Source organism: Bos javanicus, chromosome 7, assembly GCF_032452875.1.
Source record: "Bos javanicus breed banteng chromosome 7, ARS-OSU_banteng_1.0, whole genome shotgun sequence".
NCBI lineage: Eukaryota > Metazoa > Chordata > Mammalia > Artiodactyla > Bovidae > Bos > Bos javanicus.
In genome coordinates this window covers 7,383,555-7,395,019 of record NC_083874.1, presented here as the reverse complement: position 1 = coordinate 7,395,019, position 11,465 = coordinate 7,383,555, and the positions used below count along the sequence as shown (strand labels likewise).

Sequence of the window (11,465 nt, the reverse complement as noted above, 5' to 3'; positions counted from 1 at the left end):
CTAACCCTTCTTTGCTGCTGCTGCTAAGTCGCTTCAGTCGTGTCCGACTCTGTGCGACCCCATAGACGGCAGCCCACCAGGCTTCCCCATCCCTGCGGTTCTCCAGGCAAGAACACTGGAGTGGGTTGCCATTTCCTTCTCCAATGTATGAAAGTGAAAAGGGAAAGTGAAGTCGCTCAGTCATGTCGGACTCTTAGAGACCCCATGGACTGCAGCCCATCAGGCTCCTCCACCCATGGGATTTTCCCAGCAAGCATACTGGAGTGGGATGCCATTTAGACAGTGATAAAAACAGCACACACACACCCTCCTCCCCCACAATATTGATGAGAAGATTAAATCATACGAGGCACAGCCTAGGAATTCAGCCAAGGTCACCTGTCGTTTATTAGGATCAGGAGCAGCCCCTGGGGCAGAGCCAGGAATTATGGAAGCTGAAGACTTCCTTCCATCCACTAGCTGACCTCTCCATGTCACACCTCACTTCAGGAACAGCCCCCATGCAGGGAGGCAACTTCTCATCAGCAGCTGAATTCATCCTCATCGGCTTCTCCACCTTCCCCCACCTTCAGCTGATGTTCTTCCTGCTCTTCCTGCTGATGTACTTGTTTACACTGCTGGGGAACCTGCTCATCATGGCCACCGTCTGGAGGGAGCACAGCCTCCACACCCCCATGTACCTCTTCCTGTGCGCCCTTTCCATCTCCGAGATCCTCTACACCTTTGCTGTCATTCCACGCATGCTGGCTGACCTGCTCTCCACTGACCACTCCATTGCTTTGAGAGCCTGTGCCAGCCAGATGTTCTTCTCCTTCACGTTTGGCTTCACCCACTCCTTCCTGCTCACCGTCATGGGCTATGACCGGTACGTGGCCATCTGCCACCCCCTGCGCTACAACGTGCTCATGAGCCCCCGAGGCTGCGCCTGCCTGGTGGCCTGGTCCTGGGCTGGAGGATCAGTCATTGGCTTGGTCGTGACAGTAGCCATTTTCCAACTAACGTTCTGTGGATCGAATGAGATCCATCATTTTGTTTGCCATGTGCAGGCTCTTTTGAAGTTGGCCTGTGGAGAAAATGTCTCCATTCTGGCCATGGGCTTAGGACTTGTGTGTATTACTGCCCTGCTGGGCTGCTGTCTCCTCATCCTCTTGTCTTACGCCTTCATCGTGGCCACCATATTGAAGATCCCTTCAGCCGAGGGCCGGCACAAAGCCTTCTCCACGTGCGTGTCCCACCTCACTGTGGTGATAGAGCACTATGGCTTTGCCTCTGTCATCTACCTCAAGCCCAAGGGTCCCCAGTCTCTGGAAATAGACACCTTGATGGGCATCACCTACACGGTCCTCACTCCCTTCCTGAGCCCCATCATCTTCAGTCTCAGGAACAAGGAGCTGAAGATCGCCATGAAGAAGACCTTCCTCAGCAAACTTTAGCCGGGGCGGGCGAGGGGGGGGTGGGGGGTGGGGTGGGGGAAGTGATTATCTGGGAGGAATTCCTTGGAAATAGTTAAATCGGGTTACCAGAGGCTACTATTAGAGATGGCACCCTGTAAGCACGTAATAGCCTATATTTGCCTAATGCTGCATGGTTTATAAAGACGCTTGTAGGCAACATTCAAATGTTTGCAAAACTGTTAAACATCATTCTCCATATATTCTTGGTGGAAAGATGTATGTGATGATAACACTGAGAAAGTCAGATTCATTGATTCCGATTTCTTGCACAACACATTGTCAGGTAGCATTAAACCTGGAATTTGTTCTTCTGCCAGAAACCAGGGTGATCTAATTACTCCCATCACCATAAACCCAATTGCTAAGAGAAAAGTGATAGCTTACAGTGAATGATGTTGGATTCATGATCTCTGAAGAAGAAGATAAAGCTTCGGGGACCAGGCTTGATCACTCAGAGTTTTTGTGTGGCAGAAGTTTTATTACAGTGAAAAGGGACAGAGAACACTTCTGACATAGACATCAGAAGGGGAATGGAGTGTCTCACTTGCTAGTCTTATCAAGGCTTTATATACTTTTATTAGAGCCACTCCCACAACATAAGTTATCTTGTCATTTTAAGATAACAAGATTAGTCACAAGGTTCTTGTTAGAAAGGAGAAACATGTCCTCCAATAGTTGTCCATTGTTGTTATATAATCATTAGTACAGAGCATAAGGAAAAAGATACTTTTGAGCAAGATGTGTTATTTTGTTTTTGTAATCATTAGCTCTGGGCTTAAAGAAAGTTAATCTTAAAGATTATTGTCATAACAACTCAGAGTTTAAGAAGAAATGTCTTATGTGACTAAGACAAAGCAATGTAGAAAAAACAGTTTGTCCCTTTTCTCTTCTCAAGAACCCCATATCCCTTTCTCCTCCCTGGGGACTCTAGACTTCTTATCAACCTACCCTGGACTTCTTATCAACTCTGTCAAAAGGAATAGATCAAGCCTCCACCCTCCTCTGGGCAACAACATTGCCACAGCACAAATTTTGTGAGGCTACAAAAGCTTAAGCCAGATTACAGTAGAGGAAAGCAAAACACCCCTGAATTTTAACATTGCATGGATCTGTGCAGTAGCAGTTAGAAACAGTAATAAGCAGCCTCAGAAAAAGTCAGGGAAACCACCACATTTCAAATGTGAATCTTGAGCAGCTGTAGAGAGACGTCTCCAGATTTGAGTTAAGGAAAAAAAGTCCCACCATAAGAAATCACTTTCTCTGTGAGAGAGTGACATTGCACACAAGTCAATGTGGAACTGTTTGTTGAACAGTGACGAGTGCAGAGCCCAGGATTAAATTTATTCCTTAGTCACAATGTGTAATGATATCCCTTGGGTATGAGGGGAGGATTTAAAGTTGACCACACATAATAGTACTTAGAATTTGTTGAAAGCATGTGTATTCAAGAGAATGACAAATACAACATAATATCTCTTATAAATGGAATCTGAAAAAGATGAACTCATAAAAAAAAGAGAGTGGAATGTTGATTACCAGGGAATGAGAGGTGGGGGAAGTGGGGAGATGTTGTCTAAGGGCACAAACTTGCATCCAGTAGATCAAACAGAAGATAAATAAGTTCTGGGGGTCTAAAGTACACCACAGTGATCATAGACAATAATAATGTATTAGAAATTTCAACACCCCATTCCAGTACTCTTGCCTGGAAAATCCAGGGACGGAGGAGCCTGGTGGGCTGCAGTCCATGGGATCGCTAAGAGTCGGACACAACTGAGCGACTTCACTTTCACTTTTCACTTTCATGCATTGGAGAAGGAAATGGCAACCCACTCCAGTGTTCTTGCCTGGAGAATCCCAGGGATGGTGGAGCCTGGCGGGCTGCTGTCTATGGGATCCCACAGAGTCGGACACGACTGAAGTGACTTAGCAGTAGCAGTAGAATTTTCAAAGTTGCTAAGGCTCTAGATCTTAATTGTTCCACCACAAAAAGTTATGATAATTATGTGATATGATAGGTGTGTTGGTTAACACTGCAGGGATAATCATATTGTGATAAATAAATGTATCAAATCATACTGCATACCATAGACTTACATGATGTTATCTGTCAATCATATCTCAATGTTTAAAAAAGTTTCATTTACAAAGTTAAATTGTTTTGGAATATGAATTTTTACAGCTATTTAAAATAACAATTTATAACACTTAATGGACACTAAGTTATGGTGATACTGCTATACACAACAACAACCATGAAACCACGAATGTGTGGTCAGTCATGTCCAACTCCTTGTGAGTCCACAGGCTGTAGCCCATAGGCTCCTCTGTCCATGGAATTTTCCAGGCAAGAATGCTTGAGTGTTTTGCCATTTTCTACTTCAGGGGATCTTCCTGACCCAGGAATCGAACTCACATTTCCTGTGTCTCCTGCACTGGCAGGCACGTTCTTTACCATTGTGCCATCTGGGAAGTCCATGTATACAATAACAAAATATAGTTGAAATGCACAAGCAATAAATTAATCAAATTAGACAAAGTTTAAAAAAATGAGTATTCATGTTTAAGTTGAATAGTAACTCTACGTCATTTATCTCAAATCTACATTCAATCTTTCTCCATATGTTGAACCTCTGTTTAATAATTATTTGAAGCCTCCTGTGTGCCAAACCCTGTGCTAGTTTTGGGAGAATAGTGATGGGTCTATTGCTAGCCCCTGTCTTTGAAAAGTTCCCATGATCCATGGTGGAAAGACACACAGAGAAATGTCAGGGCTCTCACAAAGATATGGACCAGATACTAAGAACCACCAAAAGGAGCATGACTCTGCAGTTTGGGAGCATCATCCAGGTCTTCCCTCATTCCTGTACTCCAGCGGCTCTCACCAGTGCTTCCGGAGGACACTTGGTTCTGTAGGGAAAGTTCTGTAGACATTTTTGGTTGTTACAATCAAAGGAGGAGGAGATGTGCTATAATATCTAGTGGGCAAAGGTAAGGGATGCTGCTCAATGCCCTACAATGCACAAAACAGATCCCACTGCAAAGAATGAGCCAGCCCCAAATGTCAATAGTGCCAAGTAATAAACCCTGATGTATATACTTAACAAACATTTATTGAGCACCTACTATGGGTGTTAAACACTTTTTTAGATGCTACAGGGGATCCATCATTGAAGTATTTAGATGTGACCCTGATTCCAGTGTTCAAGAAAGCAAACAAACAGTAGTGGAGAGATAAAGATGTGACTATTTTAAAAAATCACACTAATTAATATACATGATCTATTGTGATTAAAAGGTACAAGGAAAAGAAAGAAGTCACTATGAGGGCTTATAATAGGAGTGATGACTTAGTATGCAAAAATTAAGGAAGGCTTTCCTGAGGAGGTGACATTTAAGGTCAGACTCAAGGATGTGTAGAATATGCCAGAGGAAGGGTATTCCAGGTAGAATCAACAGCATGTGCAAAGTCCCTGATGTCTGAGCATGCTTGGTTTTTTCCAGAAACAGCCAGGAAGTTAGAAAAGCTGGAGAGCTGGGGAGGGCTGGGATGCAATATTGAAGATGAAGCATGATCTCTTGACCACAGGAGAGTATACTATGTCCCAAGGGTATAAGCAGACAGGTCTTTTTTCAAGTGTTCCCTTCTCTTCAACCTTTTGGAGTAGTTTGAGAAGGATAGGTATTAGCTCTTCTTTATATGTTTGATTGAATTTTCCTGTGAAGCTGTCCAGTCCTAGACTTTTGTTTGCTGAGCAACCATTAGGTCAATAACGAAATCTTAACAGATAAAAAAATGGATATGCAACATACCAAAACTTGGGATACAGCAAAAGTAGTTCTAAGAGGGAAGTTTATTTTGATAAACATCTACATTATGAAGGAAACAGAGACCCCCACAAATAAAGAAGTTAATTTTCAATCTCAAGGAATTAGAAAAAGAAGAACAAACAAAGGCTAAAGTTAGTAGAAAGAAGGAAATAAAAGCTGATTCTTTGGAAAGATAAGCAAAATGGACAAACCTTTAGGTAGACTAAATAGAAAAAAAGGAAGAGGATGCAAATGAAATCAGAAATGAAAAGGGGAATATTGCAACTAATATCACAAAAATGAAAAAGATCATAAGAGACTATAATGAACAATTATACACAACAAAATGGACAACCTAGAAGAAGAAATGATTAATTCCTCAAAATCCAAAGACTGACTCATAAAGAAATAGAAAATGTGAACATATCAAAACAAGTAAAGAAATTGAATCAATAATCAAAAACCTTGAATCAAGTTTTTGTTTAGGTGTTAACCTTTCTCTAAATGTTTCATAGAATTAGAAAAGAAAAGCCCAGAACCAGCTTTACAGAGGAATTCTACCAAACTCTTAAAGAATCAATTCCAGTCATTTTCAAACTCTTCTAAAAAATTGAAGAAAATGAACACTTAGAAACTCAGTTTAAATGAATGCTTTGCCCTGACACCACAAGATAACAAAACTACAAGATTAAAAAATGGCAGGCCAATATCCTTGATGAATGTAGGTACAAATAGTCTCAACAAAATACTAGGAAATCAAATTTAAGAGCCATTAAAAGCTTTTCTGCATCTATTGAGATGATCATATGGTTTTTATTCTTCAATTTGTTAATGTGATGTATCACATTGATTGATTTGTGTATATTGAAGAATCATTGCATCCCTGGCATAACATGGTGTAGGATCCTTTTAATGTGCTGTTTGCTAGTATCTTGTTAAGAATTTTTGTGTGTATATTCATCAGAGATATTGGCCTGTATTTTGCTTTTTTGTAATATCTTCGACTTGTTTTGGTATCAGGGTGACGCTGATTCATAGAATGAGCTTGGAAGTGTTCTTTCCTCTACAATTTTTTGGGACAGTTTCATAAGGGTAGATGTTAACTATTCTCTAGATGTCTCATAGAATTAGCCTTTGAAGCCATCTGGTCCTGGAATTCTGTCTGTTGGGTGTTTTAAAGTCACAGTTTCAGTTTCAAATCTTGTGGTTGGTCTGTTTACATATCCTATTTCTCCTGGTGCAGTCTTGAAACGTTGTACCTTTTTAAGCTCATGCAGCTCAATATATAAAACAACAACAACAAACAACTCAATCCAAAAACTAAGTGGAAGATCTAAGTAGACATTTTTTTCAAAGAAGACATACAGATGGTGAAAAAGCACATGAAAAGATGCTCAACATGAGAGAGTAACAGGCAGGAAGGCCAGGGGTCTCCAAACAGAGGAAATAGGCTGCAAGTGTCAGACATTTTTATCTCTCTTAAGCAGCAGGAGGAAACAAACTAGTGATATTTTTTTCCCTTTCTATACAAATTTAAAATGAGGTTTCTCTTAAAATACTGTGTTGCCATAATGACACCTGGTTTCACCTGAAGTTAAGTATTCTCAAACCTTGAGTTAACCAATGCACTTTTCTTATGGAAGTGTTTGTCTTAAGCTATGTTAATGTACTATGCATTTACCCCAGATTCTGTCTTCACCTAATGTCTCCAAACTGACTTGACAAACCAGTATGTTATACTCAGACATTGTTCCCCTAATCTATGTAAACAAAACTATTTGTATGGTAATCTGCCCTTCTACAATATTCAAGTCAATAGTTTTATGGCCCGGGATGAATCATCTGATGCCAAGATTATCCCAAAATACATCTTATGGGTGGGGGGCCTGGTGCCACTCTGAGTTTTAAGACATTCCTTTCTTTCATTAACAGACTCCTAGTGACTATATAACATCCAGCTGAAGACTAGCAGGGGGTACTCTTTCTGCCCCCTTCTGATGCCTATGTCAGAAGCTTCCTCTATCTTGTTTATACTTTAACAAAACTTTATTACACAAAGGTGCTGAGCGATCAAGCCTCGTCTCTGGCCCTGGATTGAATTCTTCTCCTCCAGAGGCCAAGAATCCCGGTGCCTTTTTGTGAGTCAACAACAACCTTTCAAACACTGGTAATTATTGGAGAAATACAAATAAAAACTATAATGAGGCATCACCTTATGCCAGTCAGAATGGCCATCATCAAAAAGGCTATAAACAATAAATACTGGAGAGAGTGTGGAGAAAAGGGATCCCTCCTACATTGTTGGCAGGAATGTAATTTGGTACAGCCACTATGAAAATTTCTTTAAAAATTAAAATAGAGCTACCATCTGATACAGCAATCCCACTCAGGCATATACATGGAGAAAACCATAATTAGAAAATGTATATGCACCCCAATGTTCACTGTTTGCAATAGCCAGGATATGGAAGCAACCTAAATGTCCATTGACAGAGGAGTGGATAAAGAAGATTTGTATATATTCATATATATACACACATATATATGTATATATATAAAGGAATATTGCTCTACCATAAAAAAAGAATGAAATAATGCCATTTGCAGAAACATGGATGGAACTAGAGATTATCATAGTAAATGAAGTCAGACAGAGAAAGATAAATATTCATGATAATATTTATATGTAGAATCTAATTTTAAAAGTGATATAAATGAACTTATTTAGAAAACAGAAACAGACTCTGAGGCTTTGAAAACAAGCTACATTTACCAAAGGAGAAACATAAGGGGGAGGGATAAACTATGAATTTAGGAGTAACACATACACAATACTATATGTAAAATAGATAACTTACAAGGACCTATTGTATAGCACAGGGAATTCTCTCTACTCAATATTCTGTAATAACCTATATATGAAAAGAATCTGAAAAGGAATGAATATATGTACATGTTATAACTGAATCAATATGGTGTACACTTGAAACTAATGCAACACTGTAAATCAACTATATACCAATAAAAATAAAAATAAAAAAAAAGACAAAAGTAACAAAACACTAGGCACAGTGCTTCATATATGAAAAAGGCAGAGTCCTGGTAGCATTTCTTATTATCTTCAGGTTATTCTAATTTTTTTTTTTTTAATTTGGGAGGATGGGGAAATAAAATCTTCTTTTACTAATCCATTCAAGAAGAATCAGCTGCATCAGGGTCCTGACACATCCATGTGGGGCTCTCCACCTGCCTATAGATAAATAAGACATTCTTAGGCAAAAATAATGGGATGGAGTTCATCTCATTGGGCACAAAGATATATGCACCCCAATATTCACTGCAACACTATTTACAGTAGCCAGGACATGGAAGTAACCTAGATATCCATTAACAGATGACTGGATAAAGAAGATGTGGTGCATATCTATAATGGAATATTACTCAGCCATAAAAAGGAACAAAAGTGAGTCAGTTGAACTGAGGATGAACCTAGAGTCCATCTTTTATCTTAAAAAAATTTTTTTTATTTGTGTATAGTTGATTTACAGTGCTGCATTAGCTTCAAGTGTACAGCATATTGATTCAGTTATACATGTACATATATTCATTCCTTTTCAGGCACAGACTGGAGTAAGTCAGAAAGAGAAAAACAAAGGTCATATGTTAACACATAAATGAGGAATCTAAAAAAAATGGTACAGATGAACCTATTTTCAGGGCAGGAATAGAGACACAGACATAGAGAACTGACATGTGGACATAGTTGGGGGGAGGGGAGATTGGGATGAAATGGGAGATTAGGATTGATATACACTATCATGTGTAAAATACTTGACTAGTGGGAACCTGCTGTTATAGCATAGGGAGCTCAGCTGGGTGCTGCATGATAACCCAGAGGGGTAGGATGTGGAGTGGGTGGGACAGAGGTTTAAAAGGAAGGGATATATGTATACATACAGTTGATTTGTTTTGTTATGAAGCATAAACTAACACAACACTGTAAAGCCATTATACTCCAGTTAAAATAAAGAGATTGTGATGATAGAGTCTATGGCAGAAGGGGGAAAATTGGAGAAAAACTAATAGCTAGTGTGCATCCAACTCCTATGGAGTGTGGGTATTTTACAGACCTGAATCACTGCAGGAGTTCTATAGAGATAGAAATTACTAAACCCAAACCATCTGTCACCTTCCATACCACCAAACTGGCCATTAGGAGCTTAGGGGATGGAAAGTTCTGTGGAAGCTTCTCTGTATGGCGTTCTTCAGCTCCTTATTCCTGAGGCTAAAAATGATGGGGCTAAGAAAGGGGGTAAAGACTGTGTAGGTGGTGGCCAGCAGAGTGTTACTGTCCATAGAATGAGGGCCCTTGGGTTTGAGGTAGATGATGGAGGCAAAACCGTAGTGCACGACCACTATGGTGAGGTGGGAGACACAGGTGGAGAAGGTCTTGTGCCGGCCCTCAGTGGAGGGGATCCTCAGGATGGCAGCCACGATGAAGACATAGGAGAGGACGATGAAGAATAAGCACCCCATCAGGGCTGTGACACAGACCATGATCACACCCATGGTGACAGAGGCTGTGTCCTTACCACAGGCCAACTTCAAGAGGGAAAGCACATGGCAGACAAAATGATGTATCTCCTTAGATCCACAGAAGGTGAGATGAAAAACTATCAATGTCAACATCATCCCCATGACTGAGCCACCAGCCCAACACCAGGACACAAGACGGGCACAGTCGCGGGTGCTCATGAGCACGTTGTAGCGCAGGGGGTGGCAGATGGCCACGTAGCGGTCGTAGCCCATGATCATGAGCAGGAAGGAGTGGGTGAAGCCAAATGTAAAGGAGAAGAACATCTGGCTGGCACAGGCCACAAAGGTGATGGAGCGGTGGGTGGAGAGCATGTCCGCCAGCATGCGAGGGGTGACTGCAACAGTGAACAGGATCTCAGAGATGGAGAGGGCACACAGGAAGAGGTACATGGGGGTGTGGAGGCTGTGCTCCCTCCAGATGGTGCCCATGATGAGCAGGTTCCCCAGCAGCGTGAACAGGTACATCAGCAGGTATAGCAGGAAGAAAGTGGGCAGGAGCTGCTGAGGGAAGTTGGAGAAGCCGATGAGGATGAATTCAGACACTGTGCTGTAGTTCTGACCAGACGAGGATGCTGCATCTGGGGAGATCAGAAACAAGATGAAGACCCAGTGGTTAAAACAGAGGCTCTAACATAGGTTAAATGGCAATCAAAGACATCTATACTAGTCTCACAATCTTCACCAGTAAGATGTAGTAAATCATAATAGTACTTTGTGCTCATGCTCATGGTCAGTCACTCAGTCATGTCTGACTCTTTTGTGACCCCATCAACTGTAGCCTGCCAGACTCCTCTGTCCATGGGATATCCCAGGAAGAATACTGGAGCAGGTTGCCATTTTCTCCTCCAGAGGATCTTTCTGACCCAGGGATGGAACCCATGTCTCCTGCATTGGCATGCAGATTGTTTACCACTGAGCCACCTGGGAGCCCATAATAGTACTTACCATTTATTAATGTGATATTGGTAAACTAAGATCAGCTCCATAAGTGCTTAAGATATTGTTTGGCTACTGGGTTATTTTTATGAACAATGATGGAAAGAAATAAAAGGATCTAGAATTGTAATCATTAAAACAGACATGGATGATCTGGGTCATATTCTCTTGATTAGTGCTCCTGTTCTAGAAAACATATATTTGGTTATTAGCATTCTGAAAAATCTTTCCTCTCTGATAATCTTTGTCCTTTTATTGAGTAACCCATTCTTCTTTATTTTCAAACTATTTTATTGGTACTCACTTCTGGCATCCTATCTCAGATTTTGTACTTGCTCTTCTAAAGAACCAAATTGAAAATTCGAAAATAAAAAAATGGACAAATATATGCCAGGAAAATGTGTACCAAAGGAAATACGAGGCAGCAATCTTGAACGCAGGAACAATGAAATTAATTGTAATAATAGCCATAAAATCTCTGTTACCATATGCCAGTAAAAAGAACCAAGTTCCCTGGAGAGGTGATCTGGTCATGGAAGGAAGCTTAAGAGACCTCTTCAACTGTAAAATGGAACTTTCATTGAAAATGTGTTAATGTTAAAGGATGCCAGAACCAGATTCAAAACATGCCCACTGAGCATCAAAAAAGGTGATCACGTGCAAAGGATG

At 40.8% G+C, this 11,465-nt stretch overlaps 2 protein-coding genes across 2 annotated transcripts; one reads left to right on the top strand and one right to left on the bottom strand.

The window, feature by feature from the left end:
• The first annotated feature begins 500 nt into the window (after positions 1 to 500).
• Positions 501 to 1,433, top strand: LOC133251938 (olfactory receptor 10H1-like). Its single transcript, XM_061424712.1, has one exon. The coding sequence runs from the start codon at positions 501 to 503 to the stop codon at positions 1,431 to 1,433; it is 933 nt and encodes a 310-aa protein (XP_061280696.1).
• A 7,745-nt stretch (positions 1,434 to 9,178) lies between these two features.
• Positions 9,179 to 11,109, bottom strand: LOC133251788 (olfactory receptor 10H3-like). The gene is made up of 2 exons (XM_061424580.1): positions 11,101 to 11,109; positions 9,179 to 10,487 (listed from the first exon to the last, which is right to left on the bottom strand). The coding sequence occupies exons 1-2, from the start codon at positions 11,107 to 11,109 to the stop codon at positions 9,477 to 9,479; spliced, it is 1,020 nt and encodes a 339-aa protein (XP_061280564.1). The 3' UTR covers positions 9,179 to 9,476.
• Between the last annotated feature and the right edge of the window lie 356 nt (positions 11,110 to 11,465).

Coding starts and splice junctions, on each gene's coding strand:
- LOC133251938 (XM_061424712.1), top strand. CDS start 501: ATGCAGGGAGGCAACTTCTCATCAGCAGCTGAATTCATCCTCATCGGC.